This window comes from Salmo salar, chromosome 26, assembly GCF_965601325.2.
Source record: "Salmo salar chromosome 26, fSalSal1, whole genome shotgun sequence".
In the NCBI taxonomy this organism is placed as follows: domain Eukaryota; kingdom Metazoa; phylum Chordata; class Actinopteri; order Salmoniformes; family Salmonidae; genus Salmo; species Salmo salar.
The window spans coordinates 55216797-55238423 of NC_138316.1; the positions used below are offsets into that span (position 1 = coordinate 55216797).

At 42.3% G+C, this 21627-nt stretch overlaps 1 protein-coding gene across 1 annotated transcript in view; it reads left to right on the plus strand.

The window, feature by feature from the left end:
- Positions 1-21128, plus strand: part of LOC106598629 (isocitrate dehydrogenase [NADP], mitochondrial) — a 165743-nt gene extending 144615 nt beyond the window's left edge. Inside the window, exons 9-11 of the mRNA XM_045708425.2 lie at positions 2195-2292; positions 12790-12882; positions 15789-21128. Coding sequence (XP_045564381.1) covers positions 2195-2292; positions 12790-12882; positions 15789-15873 — 276 coding nt within the window. The 3' untranslated portion in view covers positions 15874-21128. The remainder of the gene's footprint in view (positions 1-2194; positions 2293-12789; positions 12883-15788) is intronic.
- Positions 21129-21627: the final 499 nt, after the last annotated feature.

Consider the following 21627-nt stretch of genomic DNA (forward strand, 5'->3'; position numbering starts at 1 on the left):
AAACGCATTAAGAAGGAAAGATATTCCACAAATGAACTTTTAAGGCACACCTGTTAATTGAAATGCATTCCAGGTAACTACCTCATGAAGCTGGTTGAGAGTGCCAAGAGTGTGCAAAGCTGTCGTCAAGGCACAGGTTGGCTACTTTGAAGAATCTCAAATATAAAATATATTTTGATTTGTTTAACACTTTTTTGGTTACTACATGATTCCATATGTGTTATTTCATAGTTGATGTCTTCACTATTATTCTACAATGTAGAAAAAAAATTAAAATAAAGAAAAACCCTGGAATGGGTAGGTGACCAAACCTTTGACTGGTACTGTATCTATTTTGATCAGATGTTATAAGTGTAAAATGGGCAGGATCAGGATTGTCGTGACTTTACTTTCATTAATCTGTTGACTGTTATTTATCTAATCAACTAACTATGTTTAATTGTTACCCAAAATAAATTAAACATGTAACAATTAACTCATTAGGAATTTGGGGCACCACGAGAGCGGTTGTTTAAAGAGTTCAAATCTAAAGGTTTACCCATCATAAAATAATCAACATATTAGTCATAACTTCGTATCATATCATCATTCTGAACAGTCGTAACCTGCATCTGCAAAAAAAACCCAGCCTTACTTATGATTCAGTACTACACAAATTGGTTTAATAATGTATTTACTAGCTAACTAAATGATAACACAGGATAAACATACACACTTAATACATTAGGAACAGGTCCCTAGCGGACTGACACAACACATGGCGGCTTGTTACAAAGGAGATGGAGAGAGAGAGAGAAAGAGACACTTATCGTTGATACATTGGAGGAACTACTCTCACAGTAATCATATACTTTGCACGTGAACCGCCGCCCATTTGGAGTAAGAAAGCATGAATGTTTTTCCGTGTAAATTCCTTAGTTTGCCGTGGATCTCTGTCGGAACCAGGTCCTTCATAGGAAGGTTGTTGAGCCGCGGCACGCTCGTGTCACGACTTCTACTGAAGTTGATGCCCCTCCTTGTTCGGCGATCGACGTCACCGGCCTTCTAGCCACCATTGATCAGTTTTTCATTTTCCATTGGTTTTGTCTGGTCTCTTTACACACCTGTTTCATATCCCAGTAATTATATGTTGTGTATTTAACCCTCTGCTTCCTCTCATTTCTCTGTCGGTGATTGTTTGTTTGTTATGTACGTGTTGTTTCTGTATCGGTGTGCGATGGATTATTGTTTTACCCGGATTCTTTTTCTACGTTGGTTTTGGAAATAAATATTCAATTTTTAAACCACTCTGTTTTCTCCTGCGCCTGACTTCCCTGCCACCTACATACACGGACTATGACAGCTCGTAAGGCTCTGATTGTCCAAGAGGGGTCGTTCACCCGTCTCTTCCACTGTTGCTCTTCTCTGTGTCGTGTCGTCCTGAACAGAACTACAGAGTTTATTCTACTTTCCATTCGCTCTTGAAGCTGCTTATTTGAAGATAGGCTAGCCAGCCGTGTTGATGGTTCGCAAAGGGTGATGAGAGTAGTAGAATACGACAGTTTGAAGAGTAGTAGAATGGTCCCACTTAAATTAGCTTTTCTAGATACTTTACTTAGGACAGCTAATCAGCCGTTTATGTACTTCCTGGTCAAAAAGGGATGGTTCCGTCAGGCTGACACACTCTCTGACGTCACTCGGGGTGTGGCTACTTACTGTGCAAAGTTTATAGGAGACAAATTATCTCTTGTGGCTCCTAAAATCACATTCATATCTTAACATAAATACTTTCATCATTTTTCACAATGTAAAAGATGGAGATTTCGTACATGAAGTGTATATCCTTTTCAAGTTACAGTATTTTTTTTATGACATCACAAAATAACAACCCAAATGACATTGGTCAGAGGCGAGCTATAGAAAACTATTCTCCACATTCTCTGTTAAAGATTCAGTGGGAAAAGTCTCTGTGTAGAACATTCCTGTGTGAATTTGGTGAGGGATGTTCTCTGGATCTCCTCGCCTTTTAATTTACAATTGGGCGTGAGATGTCAACCCCCCAGCAGCTCCCCTGTGTGTGTGAGAGGGTCTGATTACTGTCATCCATTGCCAAGCTGATCTGATCCAGTCGGATCCTCACAGGACAGTCATGACAGGATGAAGGATGCAGGTAAAAACAGGGCTTCTGTTAACACTGGCCTCTCTCCTCCTGTAGGGCCGACCCACCAGCACCAACCCCATCGCCAGTATCTTTGCCTGGACCAGAGGGCTGGAACACCGAGGGAAACTGGATGGAAACCCAGACCTCATCAAGTAATAACTACTAAAACCCTGTAATATCTCAATAACTACTAAAACCTGTAATATATCAATAACTACTAAAACCTGTAATATATCAATAACTACTAAAACCCTGTAATATCTCAATAACTACTAAAACCCTGACCTGTAATATCTCAATAACTACTAAAACCCTGTAATATCTCAATAACTACTAAAACCTGTAATATATCAATAACTACTAAAAACCTGTAATATCTCAATAACTACTAAAACCCTGACCTGTAATATCTCAATAACTACTAAAACCCTGTAATATCTCAATAACTACTAAAATCCTGTAAAATCTCAATAACTACTAAAACCCTGTAATATATCAATAACTACTAAACCCTGACCTGTAATATCTCAATAACTACTAAACCCTGACCTGTAATATCTCAATAACTACTAAACCCTGACCTGTAATATCTCAATAACTACTAAACCCTGTAATATCTCAATAACTACTAAAACCCTGTAATATCTCAATAACTACTAAAACCCTGTAATATATCAATAACTACTAAAACCCTGACCTGTAATATCTCAATAACTACTAAAACCTGTAATATATCAATAACTACTAAAACCCTGTAATATATCAATAACTACTAAAACCCTGACCTGTAATATCTCAATAACTACTAAAACCCTGTAATATCTCAATAACTACTAAAACCCTGTAATATCTCAATAACTACTAAAACCCTGTAATATCTCAATAACTACTAAAACCCTGTAATATATCAATAACTACTAAAACCCTGTAATATCTCAATTACTACTTAAACCCTGACCTGTAATATCTCAATAACTACTAAACCCTGACCTGTAATATCTCAATAACTACTAAAACCCTGTAATATCTCAATAACTACTAAACCCTGTAATATCTCAATAACTACTAAACCCTGTAATATCTCAATAACTACTAAAACCCTGTAATATCTCAATAACTACTAAAACCTGTAATATATCAATAACTACTAAAACCCTGTAATATCTCAATAACTACTAAAACCCTGACCTGTAATATCTCAATAACTACTAAAACCCTGACCTGTAATATCTCAATAACTACTAAAACCCTGTAATATCTCAATAACTACTAAAACCCTGTAATATCTCAATAACTACTAAAACCCTGTAATATATCAATAACTACTAAAACCCTGTAATATATCAATAACTACTAAAACCCTGTAATATATCAATAACTACTAAAACCCTGTAATATATCAATAACTACTAAAGACCTGTAATATATCAATAACTACTAAAACCCTGTAATATCTCAATTACTACTTAAACCCTGACCTGTAATATCTCAATAACTACTAAACCCTGACCTGTAATATCTCAATAACTACTAAACCCTGACCTGTAATATCTCAATAACTACTAAACCCTGACCTGTAATATCTCAATAACTACTAAAACCCTGTAATATCTCAATAACTACTAAAACCCTGTAATATCTCAATAACTACTAAAACCCTGTAATATCTCAATAACTACTAAAACCCTGTAATATCTCAATAACTACTAAAACCCTGTAATATCTCAATAACTACTAAACCCTGACCTGTAATATCTCAATAACTACTAAAACCCTGTAATATCTCAATAACTACTAAAACCCTGTAATATCTCAATAACTACTAAAACCTGTAATATATCAATAACTACTAAAACCCTGTAATATCTCAATAACTACTAAAACCCTGACCTGTAATATCTCAATAACTACTAAAACCCTGTAATATCTCAATAACTACTAAAACCCTGTAATATCTCAATAACTACTAAAACCCTGTAATATATCAATAACTACTAAAACCCTGTAATATATCAATAACTACTAAAACCCTGTAATATATCAATAACTACTAAAACCCTGTAATATCTCAATAACTACTAAAACCCTGTAATATCTCAATAACTACTAAAACCCTGTAATATCTCAATAACTACTAAAACCCTGTAATATCTCAATAACTACTAAAACCCTGTAATATCTCAATAACTACTAAAACCCTGTAATATCTCAATAACTACTAAAACCCTGTAATATCTCAATAACTACTAAAACCCTGTAATATCTCAATAACTACTAAAACCCTGTAAAATCTCAATAACTACTAAAACCCTGTAAAATCTCAATAACTACTAAAACCCTGTAAAATCTCAATAACTACTAAAACCCTGTAAAATCTCAATAACTACTAAAACCCTGTAAAATCTCAATAACTACTAAAACCCTGTAAAATCTCAATAACTACTAAAACCCTGTAAAATATCAATAACTACTAAAACCCTGTAATATATCAATAACTACTAAAACCCTGTAATATCTCAATAACTACTAAAACCCTGTAATATCTCAATAACTACTAAAACCCTGACCTGTAATATATTATTATATTAGTTATTGATGTTCGTGGAAAAAGTGACGCCGGAGGAGATGGGTGCCGTTTTACAGCCTCCTAACTAATTGTGCTATTGTGTTTTTTTCCGCGTTATTTGTAAGTTATTTTGGACACAATGTTTCTGCCACTGTCTGGATAGCAGGACATCGATTACTCACCTCGTACTGGACAAAGTTTTTTCTTTAATGAGTCGGACGCGAAGGATTTAATTCAGACACCCGACAAGGCCCAAATCCACGTCATTCGCATGAGAAAGCGACAGAGATATTGGGGTGCCTTGTAACGAACCGACGGCGAGTGGGTAATCTGCAGAAACCCTAGACCCACTTTAATTTTCATACCGCCCCAACAGATCCACAGATGACAATGATGAGACAGCCTATTGGGAGGTCAGAGACCTGACTGTGTGGTGCCAGGATAACAACCTATCCCTCACGTGATCAAGGCAAAGGAGATGATTGTGGACTACAGGAAAAGGAGGACCGAGCACGCCCCCATTCTCATCGACGGGGCTGCAGTGGAGCAGGTTGAGAGCTTCAAGTTCATTGGTGTCCACATCACCAATGAACTATCATGGTCCAAACACACCAAAACAGTCGTGAAGCGGGCACAACAAAAACCCTATTCTCCCTCAGGAGACTAAAAAGATTTGGCATGGGTCCCCAGATCCTCAAAAAGTTCTACAGCTGCACCATCGAGAGTATCCTGACTGGTTGCATCACTGCCTGGTATGGCAACTGCTCGGCTTCCGGCCGCAAAGCACTACAGTGGTTAGTGTGTACATCACTGGGGCCAAGCTTCCTGCCATCCAGGACCTCTATACCAGGCGGTATCAGAGGAAGGCCCTAACAATTGTCAAAGCCACACTAGTCAAAGACTGTTCTCTCTGCTACTGCACGGCAAGCGGTACCGGAGCACCAAGTCTAGGTCCAAGATACTTCTAAACAGCTTCTACCCCCAAGCCATAACACTCCTGAACAGCTAATCACATGGCTACCCAGACTATTTGCATTGTCCCCCCCACCCCCTGTTTCACGCTGCTCGACTAACCGGTGCCTCCGCACATTGACTCTGTACCAGTACCCCCTGTATATAGCCTCCACATTGACTCTGTACCAGTACCCCCTGTATATAGCCTCCACATTGACTCTGTACCGGTACCCCCTGTATATAGCCTCCACATTGACTCTGTACCGGTACCCCCTGTATATAGCCTCCACATTGACTCTGTACTGGTACCCCCTGTATATAGCCTCCACATTGACTCTGTACCGGTACCCCCTGTATATAGCCTCCACATTGACTCTGTACCGGTACCCCCTGTATATAGCCTCCACATTGACTCTGTACCGGTACCCCCTGTATATAGCCTCCACATTGACTCTATACCGTAATACCCTGTATATAGCCTCCACATTGACTCTGTACCGGTACCCCCTGTATATAGCCTCCACATTGACTCTGTACCGGTACCCCCTGTATATAGCCTCCACATTGACTCTGTACCGGTACCCCCTGTATATAGCCTCCACATTGACTCTGTACCGGTACCCCCTGTATATAGCCTCCACATTGACTCTGTACCGGTACCCCCTGTATATAGCCTCCACATTGACTCTGTACCGGTACCCCCTGTATATAGCCTCCACATTGACTCTGTACCGGTACACCCTGTATATAGCCTCCACATTGACTCTGTACCGGCACCCCCTGTATATAGCCTCCACATTGACTCTGTACCGGCACCCCCTGTATATAGCCTCCACATTGACTCTGTACCGGTACCCCCTGTATATAGCCTCCACGTTGAATCTGTACCGGTACCCCCTGTATATAGCCTCCACATTGACTCTGTACCGGTATCCCCTGTATATAGCCTCCACATTGACTCTGTACCGGTACCCCCTGTATATAGCCTCCACATTGACTCTGTACCGGTACCCCCTGTATATAGCCTCCACATTGACTCTGTACCGGTACCCCCTGTATATAGCCTCCACATTGACTCTGTACCGGTACCCCCTGTATATAGCCTCCACATTGACTCTGTACCGGTACCCCCTGTATATAGCCTCCACATTGACTCTGTACCGGTACCCCCTGTATATAGCCTCCACATTGACTCTGTACCGGTACCCCCTGTATATAGCCTCCACATTGACTCTGTACCGGTACCCCCTGTATATAGCCTCCACATTGACTCTGTACCGGTACACCCTGTATATAGCCTCCACATTGACTCTGTACCGGCACCCCCTGTATATAGCCTCCACATTGACTCTCTACCGGCACCCCCTGTATATAGCCTCCACATTGACTCTGTACCGGCACCCCCTGTATATAGCCTCCACATTGACTCTGTACCGGTACCCCCTGTATATAGCCTCCACGTTGAATCTGTACCGGTACCCCCTGTATATAGCCTCCACGTTGACTCTGTACCGGTATCCCCTGTATATAGCCTCCACATTGACTCTGTACCGGTACCCCCTGTATATAGCCTCCACATTGACTCTGTACCGGTACCCCCTGTATATAGCCTCCACATTGACTCTGTACCGGTACCCCCTGTATATAGCCTCCACATTGACTCTGTACCGGTACCCCCTGTATATAGCCTCCACATTGACTCTGTACCGGTACCCCCTGTATATAGCCTCCACATTGACTCTGTACCGGTACCCCCTGTATATAGCCTCCACATTGACTCTGTACCGGTACCCCCTGTATATAGCCTCCACATTGACTCTGTACCGGTACCCCCTGTATATAGCCTCCACATTGACTCTGTACCGGTACCCCCTGTATATAGCCTCCACATTGACTCTGTACCGGTACACCCTGTATATAGCCTCCACATTGACTCTGTACCGGCACCCCCTGTATATAGCCTCCACATTGACTCTCTACCGGCACCCCCTGTATATAGCCTCCACATTGACTCTGTACCGGTACCCCCTGTATATAGCCTCCACGTTGACTCTGTACCGGTACCCCCTGTATATAGCCTCCACATTGACTCTGTACCGGTATCCCCTGTATATAGCCTCCACATTGACTCTGTACCGGTACCCCCTGTATATAGCCTCCACATTGACTCTGTACCGGTACCCCCTGTATATAGCCTCCACATTGACTCTGTACCGGTACCCCCTGTATATAGCCTCCACATTGACTCTGTACCGGTACCCCCTGTATATAGCCTCCACATTGACTCTGTACCGGTACCCCCTGTATATAGCCTCCACATTGACTCTGTACCGGTACCCCCTGTATATAGCCTCCACATTGACTCTGTACCGGTACCCCCTGTATATAGCCTCCACATTGACTCTGTACCGGTACCCCCTGTATATAGCCTCCACATTGACTCTGTACCGGTACCCCCTGTATATAGCCTCCACATTGACTCTGTACCGGTACCCCCTGTATATAGCCTCCACATTGACTCTGTACCGGTACCCCCTGTATATAGCCTCCACATTGACTCTGTACCGGTACCCCCTGTATATAGCCTCCACATGGACTCTGTACCGTAACACCCTGTATATAGCCTCCACATTGACTCTGTACCGTAACACCCTGTATATAGCCTCCACATTGACTCTGTACCGTAACACCCTGTATATAGCCTCCACATTGACTCTGTACCGTAACACCCTGTATATAGCCTCCACATCGACTCTGTACCGTAATACCCTGTATATAGCCTCCACATTGACTCTGTACCGGTACCCCCTGTATATAGCCTCCACATTGACTCTGTACCGGTACCCCCTGTATATAGCCTCCACATTGACTCTGTACCGGTACCCCCTGTATATAGCCTCCACATTGACTCTGTACCGGTACCCCCTGTATATAGCCTCCACATTGACTCTGTACCGGTACCCCCTGTATATAGCCTCCACATTGACTCTGTACCGGTACCCCCTGTATATAGCCTCCACATTGACTCTGTACCGGTACCCCCTGTATATAGCCTCCACATTGACTCTGTACCGGTACCCCCTGTATATAGCCTCCACATTGACTCTGTACCGGTACCCCCTGTATATAGCCTCCACATTGACTCTGTACCGGTACCCCCTGTATATAGCCTCCACATGGACTCTGTACCGTAACACCCTGTATATAGCCTCCACATTGACTCTGTACCGTAACACCCTGTATATAGCCTCCACATTGACTCTGTACCGTAACACCCTGTATATAGCCTCCACATTGACTCTGTACCGTAACACCCTGTATATAGCCTCCACATCGACTCTGTACCGTAATACCCTGTATATAGCCTCCACATTGACTCTGTACCGGTACCCCCTGTATATAGCCTCCACATTGACTCTGTACCGGTACCCCCTGTATATAGCCTCCACATTGACTCTGTACCGGTACCCCCTGTATATAGCCTCCACATTGACTCTGTACCGGTACCCCCTGTATATAGCCTCCACATTGACTCTGTACCGTAACACCCTGTATATAGTCTCGCTACTGTTATTTTACTGCTGCTCTTTAAGAATTTGTTCTTTTTTTTAATCTATTTTTTACTTAACACTTATTTTTTCTTAAAACTGCATTATTGGTTAAGGGCTTATAAGTAAGCATTTCACCTGTTGTATTCGGCGCATGTGACAAATAACATTTGATTTTATCAATAACTATTAAAACCCTTACCTGTAATACATCAATAACTACGAAAACCTGTAATATAAAACATGCAAAAAAAGAAACGTCCTCTCACTGTCAACTGCGTTTATTTTCATCAAACTGAACATGCTGTTGTCTCATTGACCCCTGTTGACCTGTAGGGAACTAACCCTAACCCTGTTGACCTGTAGGTAACTAACCCTAACCCTGTTGACCTGTAGGGAACTAACCCTAACCCTGTTGACCTGTAGGTAACTAACCCTAACCCTGTTGACCTGTAGGGAACTAACCCTAACCCTGTTGACCTGTACGTAACTAACCCTAACCCTTGTTGACCTGTAGGTAACTAACCCTGTTGACCTGTAGGTAACTAACCCTGTTGACCTGTAGGTAACTAACCCTGTTGACCTGTAGGGAACTAACCCTAACCCTGTTGACCTGTAGGTAACTAACCCCGGTTGACCTGTAGGTAACTAACCCTAACCCTGTTGACCTGTAGGTAACTAACCCTAACCCTGTTGACCTGTAGGGAACTAACCCTAACCCTGTTGACCTGTAGGTAACTAACCCTGTTGACCTGTAGGTAACTAACCCTAACCCTGTTGACCTGTAGGTAACTAACCCTGTTGACCTGTAGGTAACTAACCCTAACCCTGTTGACCTGTAGGTAACTAACCCTAACCCTGTTGACCTGTAGGTAACTAACCCTGTTGACCTGTAGGTAACTAAACCTAACCCTTGTTGACCTGTAGGTAACTAACCCTGTTGACCTGTAGGTAACTAACCCTAACCCTGTTGACCTGTAGGTAACTAACCCTGTTGACCTGTAGGTAACTAACCCTAACCCTGTTGACCTGTAGGTAACTAACCCTGTTGACATGTAGGTAACTAACCCTAACCCTGTTGACCTGTAGGTAACTAACCCTAACCCCTGTTGACCTGTAGGTAACTAACCCTGTTGACCTGTAGGTAACTAACCCTAACCCTGTTGACCTGTAGGTAACTAACCCTGTTGACCTGTAGGTAACTAACCCTGTTCACCTGTAGGTAACTAACCCTGTTGACCTGTAGGTAACTAACCCTGTTGACCTGTAGGTAACTAACCCTAACCCCTGTTGACCTGTAGGTAACTAACCCTAACCCTGTTGACCTGTAGGTAACTAACCCTAACCCTGTTGACCTGTAGGTAACTAAACCCTGTTGACCTGTAGGTAACTAACCCTAACCCTGTTGACCTGTAGGTAACTAACCCTGTTGACATGTAGGTAACTAACCCTAACCCTGTTGACCTGTAGGTAACTAACCCTAACCCCTGTTGACCTGTAGGTAACTAACCCTGTTGACCTGTAGGTAACTAACCCTAACCCTGTTGACCTGTAGGTAACTAACCCTGTTGACCTGTAGGTAACTAACCCTGTTCACCTGTAGGTAACTAACCCTGTTGACCTGTAGGTAACTAACCCTGTTGACCTGTAGGTAACTAACCCTAACCCCTGTTGACCTGTAGGTAACTAACCCTAACCCTGTTGACCTGTAGGTAACTAACCCTAACCCTGTTGACCTGTAGGTAACTAACCCCTGTTGACCTGTAGGTAACTAACCCCTGTTGACCTGTAGGTAACTAACCCTGTTGACCTGTAGGGAACTAACCCTAACCCTGTTGACCTGTAGGGAACTAACCCTAACCCTGTTGACCTGTAGGTAACTAACCCTAACCCTGTTGACCTGTAGGTAACTAACCCTGTTGACCTGTAGGTAACTAACCCTGTTGACCTGTAGGTAACTAACCCTAACCCTGTTGACCTGTAGGTAACTAACCCTGTTGACCTGTAGGTAACTAAACCTGTTGACCTGTAGGTCACTAACCCTGTTGACCTGTAGGTCACTAACCCTGTTGACCTGTAGGTAACTAACCCTGTTGACCTGTAGGTAACTAACCCTGTTGACCTGTAGGTAACTAACCCTAACCCCTGTTGACCTGTAGGTAACTAACCCTAACCCCTGTTGACCTGTAGGTAACTAACCCTAACCCTGTTAACCTGTAGGTAACTAACCCTGTTGACCTGTAGGTAACTAACCCTGTTGACCTGTAGGTAACTAACCCTAACCCTGTTGACCTGTAGGTAACTAACCCTGTTGACCTGTAGGTAACTAACCCTGTTGACCTGTAGGTAACTAACCCTGTTGACCTGTAGGTAACTAACCCTGTTGACCTGTAGGTAACTAACCCTAACCCTGTTGACCTGTAAGTAACTTACCCTAACCCTGTTGACCTGTAGGTAACTAACCCTAACCCTGTTGACCTGTATGTAACTAACCCTAACCCTGTTGACCTGTAGGTAACTAACCCTGTTGACCTGTAGGTAACTAACCCTGTTGACCTGTAGATAACTAACCCTAACCCTGTTGACCTGTAGGTAACTAACCCTAACCCTGTTGACCTGTAGGTAACTAACCCTGTTGACCTGTAGGTAACTAACCCTAACCCTGTTGACCTGTAGGTAACTAACCCTAACCCCTGTTGACCTGTAGGTAACTAACCCTGTTGACCTGTAGGTAACTAACCCCTGTTGACCTGTAGGTAACTAACCCCTGTTGACCTGTAGGTAACTAACCCTGTTGACCTGTAGGTAACTAACCCTAACCCTGTTGACCTGTAGGTAACTAACCCTAACCCCTGTTGACCTGTAGGTAACTAACCCTGTTGACCTGTAGGTAACTAACCCCTGTTGACCTGTAGGTAACTAACCCTAACCCTGTTGACCTGTAGGTAACTAACCCTAACCCCTGTTGACCTGTAGGTAACTAACCCTAACCCTGTTGACCTGTAGGTAACTAACCCTTGTTGACCTGTAGGTAACTAACCCTAACCCTGTTGACCTGTAGGTAACTAACCCTGTTGACCTGTAGGTAACTAACCCTAACCCTGTTGACCTGTAGGTAACTAACCCTGTTGACCTGTAGGTAACTAACCCTGTTGACCTGTAGGTAACTAACCCTAACCCTGTTGACCTGTAGATAACTAACCCTGTTGACCTGTAGGTAACTAACCCTAACCCTGTTGACCTGTAGGTAACTAACCCTGTTGACCTGTAGGTAACTAACCCTAACCCTGTTGACCTGTAGGTAACTAACCCTGTTGACCTGTAGGTAACTAACCCTAACCCCTGTTGACCTGTAGGTAACCAACCCTGTTGACCTGTAGGTAACTAACCCTAACCCTGTTGACCTGTAGGTAACTAACCCTGTTGACCTGTAGGTAACTAACCCTAACCCTATTGACCTGTAGGTAACTAACCCTAACCCTGTTGACCTGTAGGTAACTAACCCTTGTTGACCTGTAGGTAACTAACCCTAACCCTTGTTGACCTGTAGGTAACTAACCCTAACCCTTGTTGACCTGTAGGTTCTCCCAGACTCTGGAGAGGGTGTGTGTGGAGATCGTGGAGAGTGGTGTGATGACCAAGGACCTGGCCGGCTGCATCCACGGCCTGGCCAAGTGACTATATATACTACACTATACACTACAATACAGGACAGTCATGTCCGCAGTATGAACCTGGCCAAGTGACTATACGCATATATACTACACACTACAATACAATACAGTACAGTCATGTCCGCAGTATAACCCTGGCCAAGTGACTACACAGTCATGTCCACAGTATAACCCTGGCCAAGTGACTACACACTACAATATAATACAGTACAGTCCTGTCCACAGTATAACCCTGGCCAAGTGACTACACTATACAGTACAATACAATACAGTACAGTCCTGTCCACAGTATAACCCTGGCCAACTGAAACCTATGATTCAATCAGATTGCGGGTTATAAGCATTGCCAGTTTTAAAGCTGGAATCCGTAATGGTGAAACTTTATTTCTGTTTGCGATATTACAACAGCAAAGAAGTTACTTCAAACAACCAATACGTTTTTTTTCCCCCTCGGGGCTCTCCTCTCCTCCGTTTCATCATCATTACCACAATGCTGGACTCTCCTCTCCTCCGTTTCATCATCATTACCACAATGCTGGACTCTCCTCTCCTCTCTGTTTCATCATCATTACCACAATGCTGGTCTCTCCTCTCCTCCGTTTCATCATCATTACCACAATGCTGGACTCTCCTCTCCTCCGTTTCATCATCATTACCACAATGCTGGACTCTCCTCTCCTCTCCGTTTCATCATCATTACCACAATGCTGGACTCTCCTCTCCTCTCCGTTTCATCATCATTACCACAATGCTGGACTCTCCTCTCCTCCGCTTCATCATCATTACCACAATGCTGGTCTCTCCTCTCCTCTCTGTTTCATCATCATTACCACAATGCTGGACTCTCCTCTGTTTCATCATCATTAACCACAATGCTGGTCTCTCCTCTCCTCTCTGTTTCATCATCATTACCACAATGCTGGACTCTCCTCTCCGTTTCATCATCATTACCACAATGCTGGACTCTCCTCTCCTCCGTTTCATCATCATTACCACAATGCTGGACTCTCCTCTCCTCTCCGTTTCATCATCATTACCACAATGCTGGACTCTCCTCTCCGTTTCATCATCATTACCACAATGCTGGACTCTCCTCTCCGTTTCATCATCATTACCACAATGCTGGACTCTCCTCTCCTCCGTTTCATCATCATTACCACAATGCTGGACTCTCCTCTCCTCTCTGTTTCATCATCATTATCACAATGCTGGACTCTCCTCTCCTCTCCGTTTCATCATCATTACCACAATGCTGGACTCTCCTCTCCTCTCCGTTTCATCATCATTACCACAATGCTGGACTCTCCTCTCCTCCGCTTCATCATCATTACCACAATGCTGGACTCTCCTCTCCTCTCTGTTTCATCATCATTACCACAATGCTGGACTCTCCTCTCCTCTCCGTTTCATCATCATTACCACAATGCTGGACTCTCCTCTCCTCCGCTTCATCATCATTACCACAATGCTGGTCTCTCCTCTCCTCTCTGTTTCATCATCATTACCACAATGCTGGACTCTCCTCTCCTCTCTGTTTCATCATCATTAACCACAATGCTGGTCTCTCCTCTCCTCTCTGTTTCATCATCATTACCACAATGCTGGTCTCTCCTCTCCTCCGCTTCATCATCATTACCACAATGCTGGACTCTCCTCTCCTCTCCGTTTCATCATCATTACCACAATGCTGGACTCTCCTCTGTTTCATCATCATTACCACAATGCTGGTCTCTCCTCTCTGTTTCATCATCATTACCACAATGCTGGTCTCTCCTCTCCTCTCTGTTTCATCATCATTACCACAATGCTGGACTCTCCTCTCCTCTCTGTTTCATCATCATTACCACAATGCTGGACTCTCCTCTCCTCCGTTTCATCATCATTACCACAATGCTGGTCTCTCCTCTCCTCTCCGTTTCATCATCATTACCACAATGCTGGTCTCTCCGCTCCTCCGTTTCATCATCATTACCACAATGCTGGACTCTCCTCTCCTCTCCGTTTCATCATCATTACCACAATGCTGGACTCTCCTCTCCTCTCTGTTTCATCATCATTACCACAATGCTGGACTCTCCTCTCCTCCATTTCATCATCATTACCACAATGCTGGACTCTCCTCTCCTCCGTTTCATCATCATTACCACAATGCTGGACTCTCCTCTCCTCCATTTCATCATCATTACCACAATGCTGGACTCTCCTCTCCTCTCTGTTTCATCGTCATTACCACAATGCTGGACTCTCCTCTCCTCCGTTTCATCGTCATTACCACAATGCTGGACTCTCCTCTCCTCCGTTTCATCATCATTACCACAATGCTGGACTCTCCTCTCCTCTCCGTTTCATCATCATTACCACAATGCTGGACTCTCCTCTCCGTTTCATCATCATTACCACAATGCTGGACTCTCCTCTCCTCCGTTTCATCATCATTACCACAATGCTGGTCTCTCCTCTGTTTCATCATCATTACCACAATGCTGGACTCTCCTCTCCTCTCTGTTTCATCATCATTACCACAATGCTGGACTCTCCTCTCCTCTCCGTTTCATCATCATTACCACAATGCTGGTCTCTCCTCCGTTTCATCTACTAAACAAAAACAATAACTGTGTGCTGGGGCTAACAGTGGCACAGCTTTAAAGGCAATGTTCCCAGGTTTGCCAAAACCCATTCATGGTAAACACTGTGTATGTTGGCTCAATTGGAAATTGCCTTGAAAAGCCGCAATGCCTATAACCCGCAATCGGATTGAATAGAGCCCTTACTGTTGCCGTACCCACCTGCCTAGTTCATCAGTGTTTCATCCAATCGGATTGAATAGAGCCCTTATTGTTGTCGTGCCCACCTGCCTAGTTCATCACAGTGTTTAATCTAATCCAACCTGTCATGTGATTTTGCAGCTGCAAGCTGAATGAACATTACGTCAACACATCCGACTTTCTGGACGCCATCAGAACCAACCTGGACAAGGCTCTGGGCAAGTGAAGAGGAGGACAACACCACCACCACAAAACAAACTAACTTAGATCTGTGTTGCTGCCATGTTGTGTTGTCTCTCTTTATGTAGTGTTGTGGTGTCTCTCTATATGTAGTGTTGTGGTGTCTATATATTTAGTGTTGTGGTGTCTCTCTATATGTAGTGTTGTGGTGTCTCTTTGTGGTGTCCTTCTATATGTAGTGTTGTGGTGTCTCTCTATATTTAGTGTTGTGGTGTCTCTCTATAGTGTTGTGGTGTCTCTCTCTATATATTTAGTGTTGTGGTGTCTCTATATTTAGTGTTGTGGTGTCTATATATTTAGTGTTGTGGTCTTTCTATATTTAGTGTTGTGGTGTCTATATATTTAGTGTTGTGGTGTCTCTATATTCAGTGTTGTGGTGTCTCTCTATATTTAGTGTTGTGGTGTCTCTATATTTAGTGTTGTGGTGTCTCTATAGTGTTGTGGTGTCTCTCTATATGTAGTGTTGTGGTGTCTCTCTATATTTAGTGTTGTGGTGTCTCTCTATATTTAGTGTTGTGGTGTCTCTATATTTAGTGTTGTGGTGTCTCTATAGTGTTGTGGTGTCTCTCTATATTTAGTGTTGTGGTGTCTCTCTATATTTAGTGTTGTGGTGTCTCTCTATATTTAGTGTTGTGGTGTCTCTATATTTAGTGTTGTGGTGTCTCTATAGTGTTGTGGTGTCTCTCTATATTTAGTGTTGTGGTGTCTCTATATTTAGTGTTGTGGTGTCTCTATAGTGTTGTGGTGTCTCTCTATATGTAGTGTTGTGGTGTCTCTCTATATTTAGTGTTGTGGTGTCTCTCTATATTTAGTGTTGTGGTGTCTCTCTATATTTAGTGTTGTGGTGTCTATATATTTAGTGTTGTAGTGTCTATATATTTAGTGTTGTAGTGTCTCTCTATATTTAGTGTTGTGGTGTCTCTCTGTATTTAGTGTTGTGGTGTCCCTCTATATTTAGTGTTGTGGTGTCTCTATAGTGTTGTGGTGTCTCTATATGTAGTGTTGTGGTGTCTCTCTATATGTAGTGTTGTGGTGTCTCTATATTTAGTGTTGTGGTGTCTCTCTATATGTAGTGTTGTGGTGTCTCTCTATATTTAGTGTTGTGGTGTCTCTCTATATTTAGTGTTGTGGTGTCTCTCTATATTTAGTGTTGTGGTGTCTCTCTATATGTAGTGTTGTGGTGTCTATATATTTAGTGTTGTGGTGTCTCTCTATATGTAGTGTTGTGGTGTCTCTATAGTGTTGTGGTGTCTCTATAGTGTTGTGGTGTCTCTCTATATTTAGTGTTGTGGTGTCCCTCTATATTTAGTGTTGTGGTGTCTCTCTATATTTAGTGTTGTGGTGTCTCTCTATATATTTAGTGTTGTGGTGTCTCTCTATATTTAGTGTTGTGGTGTCTCTCTATATATTTAGTGTTGTGGTGTCTCTCTATATGTAGTGTTGTGGTGTCTCTCTATATTTAGTGTTGTGGTGTCTCTCTATATGTAGTGTTGTGGTGTCTCTCTATATGTAGTGTTGTGGTGTCTCTCTATATTTAGTGTTGTGGTGTCTCTCTATATTTAGTGTTGTGGTCTCTCTATATATTTAGTGTTGTGGTGTCTCTCTATATTTAGTGTTGTGGTGTCTCTCTATATTTAGTGTTGTGGTGTCTCTCTATATTTAGTGTTGTGGTGTCTCTCTATATTTAGTGTTGTGGTGTCTCAATATATTTAGTGTTGTGGTGTCTCTATATTTAGTGTTGTGGTGTCTCTATATTTAGTGTTGTGGTGTCTCTCTCTATATTTAGTGTTGTGGTGTCTCTCTATATTTAGTGTTGTGGTGTCTATATATTTAGTGTTGTGGTGTCTCTCTATATGTAGTGTTGTGGTGTCCCTCTATATTTAGTGTTGTGGTGTCCCTCTATATTTAGTGTTGTGGTGTCTCTATATTTAGTGTTGTGGTGTCTCTATATATTTAGTGTTGTGGTGTCTCTCTATATTTAGTGTTGTGGTGTCTCTATATTTAGTGTTGTGGTGTCTCTATATATTTAGTGTTGTGGTGTCTCTCTATATTTAGTGTTGTGGTGTCTCTCTATATGTAGTGTTGTGGTGTCTCTCTATATGTAGTGTTGTGGTGTCTCTCTATATTTAGTGTTGTGGTGTCTCTATGTAGTGTTGTGGTGTCTCTATATATTTAGTGTTGTGGTGTCTCTATATATTTAGTGTTGTGGTGTCTCTATATATTTAGTGTTGTGCTGTCTCTCTATATGTAGTGTTGTGGTGTCTCTATATTTAGTGTTGTGGTGTCTCTCTATATGTAGTGTTGTGGTGTCTCTCTATATGTAGTGTTGTGGTGTCTCTCTATATATTTAGTGTTGTGGTGTCTATATATTTAGTGTTGTGGTGTCTCTCTATATTTAGTGTTGTGGTGTCTCTTTGTGGTGTCCTTCTATATGTAGTGTTGTGGTGTCTCTCTATATTTAGTGTTGTGGTGTCTCTCTCTCTATATTTAGTGTTGTGGTGTCTCTCTATAGTGTTGTGGTGTCTCTCTCTCTATATTTAGTGTTGTGGTGTCTCTATATTTAGTGTTGTGGTGTCTCTATATATTTAGTGTTGTGGTGTCTCTCTATATTTAGTGTTGTGGTGTCTCTCTATATGTAGTGTTGTGGTGTCTCTCTATATATTTAGTGTTGTGGTGTCTCTATATTTAGTGTTATGGTGTCTCTATATTTAGTGTTGTGGTGTCTCTCTATATTTAGTGTTGTGGTGTCTCTCTATATTTAGTGTTGTGGTGTCTCTCTATAATGTTGTGGTGTCTCTCTATATTTAGTGTTGTGGTGTCTCTATGTAGTGTTGTGGTGTCTCTCTATATGTAGTGTTGTGGTGTCTCTATAGTGTTGTGGTGTCTCTCTATATTTAGTGTTGTGGTGTCTCTCTATATGTAGTGTTGTGGTGTCTCTCTATATATTTAGTGTTGTGGTGTCTCTATATTTAGTGTTATGGTGTCTCTATATTTAGTGTTGTCTCTCTATATTTAGTGTTGTGGTGTCTCTCTATATGTAGTGTTGTGGTGTCTCTCTATATATTTAGTGTTGTGGTGTCTCTCTATAATGTTGTGGTGTCTCTCTATATTTAGCGTTGTGGTGTCTCTATGTAATGTTGTGGTGTCTCTATATATTTAGTGTTGTGGTGTCTCTCTTCATGTAGTGTTGTGGTGTCTCTCTATATATTTAGTGTTGTGGTGTCTCTCTATATTTAGTGTTGTGGTGTCTATATATGTAGTGTTGTGGTGTCTCTCTATATTTAGTGTTGTGGTGTCTCTCTATATTTAGTGTTGTGGTGTCTCTCTATATGTAGTGTTGTGGTGTCCCTCTATATTTAGTGTTGTGGTGTCTCTCTATATGTAGTGTTGTGGTGTCTCTATATTTAGTGTTGTGGTGTCTATATATTTAGTGTTGTGGTGTCTCTCTATATTTAGTGTTGTGGTGTCTCTCTATATTTAGTGTTGTGGTGTCTCTATATTTAGTGTTGTGGTGTCTCTATATTTAGTGTTGTGGTGTCTCTCTCTATATTTAGTGTTGTCGTGTCTCTCTCTATATTTAGTGTTGTGGTGTCTATATATTTAGTGTTGTGGTGTCTCTATATTTAGTGTTGTGGTGTCTCTATGTAGGGTTGTGGTGTCTCTCTATATTTAGTGTTGTGGTGTCTCTCTATATTTAGTGTTGTGGTGTCTCTCTATATTTAGTGTTGTGGTGTCTCTCTATATTTAGTGTTGTGGTGTCTCTCTATATTTAGTGTTGTGGTGTCTATATATTTAGTGTTGTGGTGTCTCTCTATATTTAGTGTTGTGGTGTCTCTCTATATTTAGTGTTGTGGTGTCTCTCTCTATATTTAGTGTTGTGGTGTCTCTCTCTATATTTAGTGTTGTGGTGTCTCTCTCTATATTTAGTGTTGTGGTGTCTATATATTTAGTGTTGTGGTGTCTCTCTATATTTAGTGTTGTGGTGTCTCTCTATATTTAGTGTTGTGGTGTCTATATATTTAGTGTTGTGGTGTCTCTCTATATTTAGTGTTGTGGTGTCTCTCTATATTTAGTGTTGTGGTGTCTATATATTTAGTGTTGTGGTGTCTCTCTATATGTAGTGTTGTGGTGTCTCTCTATATTTAGTGTTGTGGTGTCTCTCTATATATGTAGTGTTGTGGTGTCTCTATACATGTAGTGTTGTGGTGTCTCTCTATATATGTAGTGTTGTGGTGTCTCTCTATATATGTAGTGTTGTGGTGTCTCTATATATTTAGTGTTGTGGTGTCTCTCTATATATTTAGTGTTGTGGTGTCTCTCTATATATTTAGTGTTGTGGTGTCTCTCTATATTTAGTGTTGTGGTGTCTCTCTATATTTAGTGTTGTGGTGTCTCTCTCTATATGTAGTGTTGTGGTGTCTATATATTTAGTGTTGTGGTGTCTCTCTATATGTAGTGTTGTGGTGTCTCTCTATATTTAGTGTTGTGGTGTCTCTATATTTAGTGTTGTGGTGTCCCTCTATATTTAGTGTTGTGGTGTCTCTATATTTAGTGTTGTGGTGTCTCTCTATATTTAGTGTTGTGGTGTCTCTCTATATTTAGTGTTGTGGTGTCTCTCTATATTTAGTGTTGTGGTGTCTATATATTTAGTGTTGTGGTGTCTCTCTATATTTAGTGTTGTGGTGTGTTCTGTCCTACATTTTATTTTTAATCCCAGCCCCAGCAGGAGGCCTTTAGCCTCTTGGTAGGCCGTCATTGTAAATAAGAGTTTGTTCTTAATTGACTTTCCTTTAAAAGGTTAAAAAGAAAATACCTTAACCCTAACACAAAACAGACAAACTTTGAAATAATCTTAACATTGCATCCGTACAAGTTTTTGCCCTTGTTTATGTAGCGTTAACCCTAACCTAACTTGTTGTGACCCCAATATTTCCATTAGCTTGTGTATCCTGTTTGAAGGGCACGTTTGATATTTTCCTGACACTTTGTGCTATGGACTATTTGTACAGAGCCAATCAGATGTGTTACTATTAGTGTGCTTCTCTGCCTTCCCGTTAACAGGGGTTAGGGTTAGGGTTAAGGTTAGGGAGACTATGATTAATAACCTATTATTCATATAATGAGATCAATACCAGGGATCAATTTAAAACAACCATTTCAATTAAGCGTAGATTACTCTTGAATGTTGGACTTGTATGAAAAATTCAAAAGAATTCTCAATAAATGCAGTATGTACAGTCATCAGTTTCCATATAAAGACTTCTACACTGTAGGCTCCCGACGTCTCTATGTCTCTCCACGCTGTACCGACGTCTCTACGCTGTACCGACGTCTCTACGCTGTACCGACGTCTCCACGCTGTACCGACGTCTCCACGCTGTACCGACGTCTCCACGCTGTACCGACGTCTCTCTACGCTGTACCGACGTCTCTACGCTGTACCGACGTCTCTACGCTGTACCGACGTCTCTCCACGCTGTACCGACGTCTCTCCACGCTGTACCGACGTCTCTCTACGCTGTACCGACGTCTCTCCACGCTGTACCGACGTCTCTCCACGCTGTACCGACGTCTCTCTACGCTGTACCGACGTCTCTACGCTGTACCGACGTCTCTACGCCGTACCGACGTCTCTCTACGCCGTACCGACGTCTCCACGCCGTACCGACGTCTCCACGCCGTACCGACGTCTCTCCACGCCGTACCGACGTCTCGCCGTACCGACGTCTCTCCACGCCGT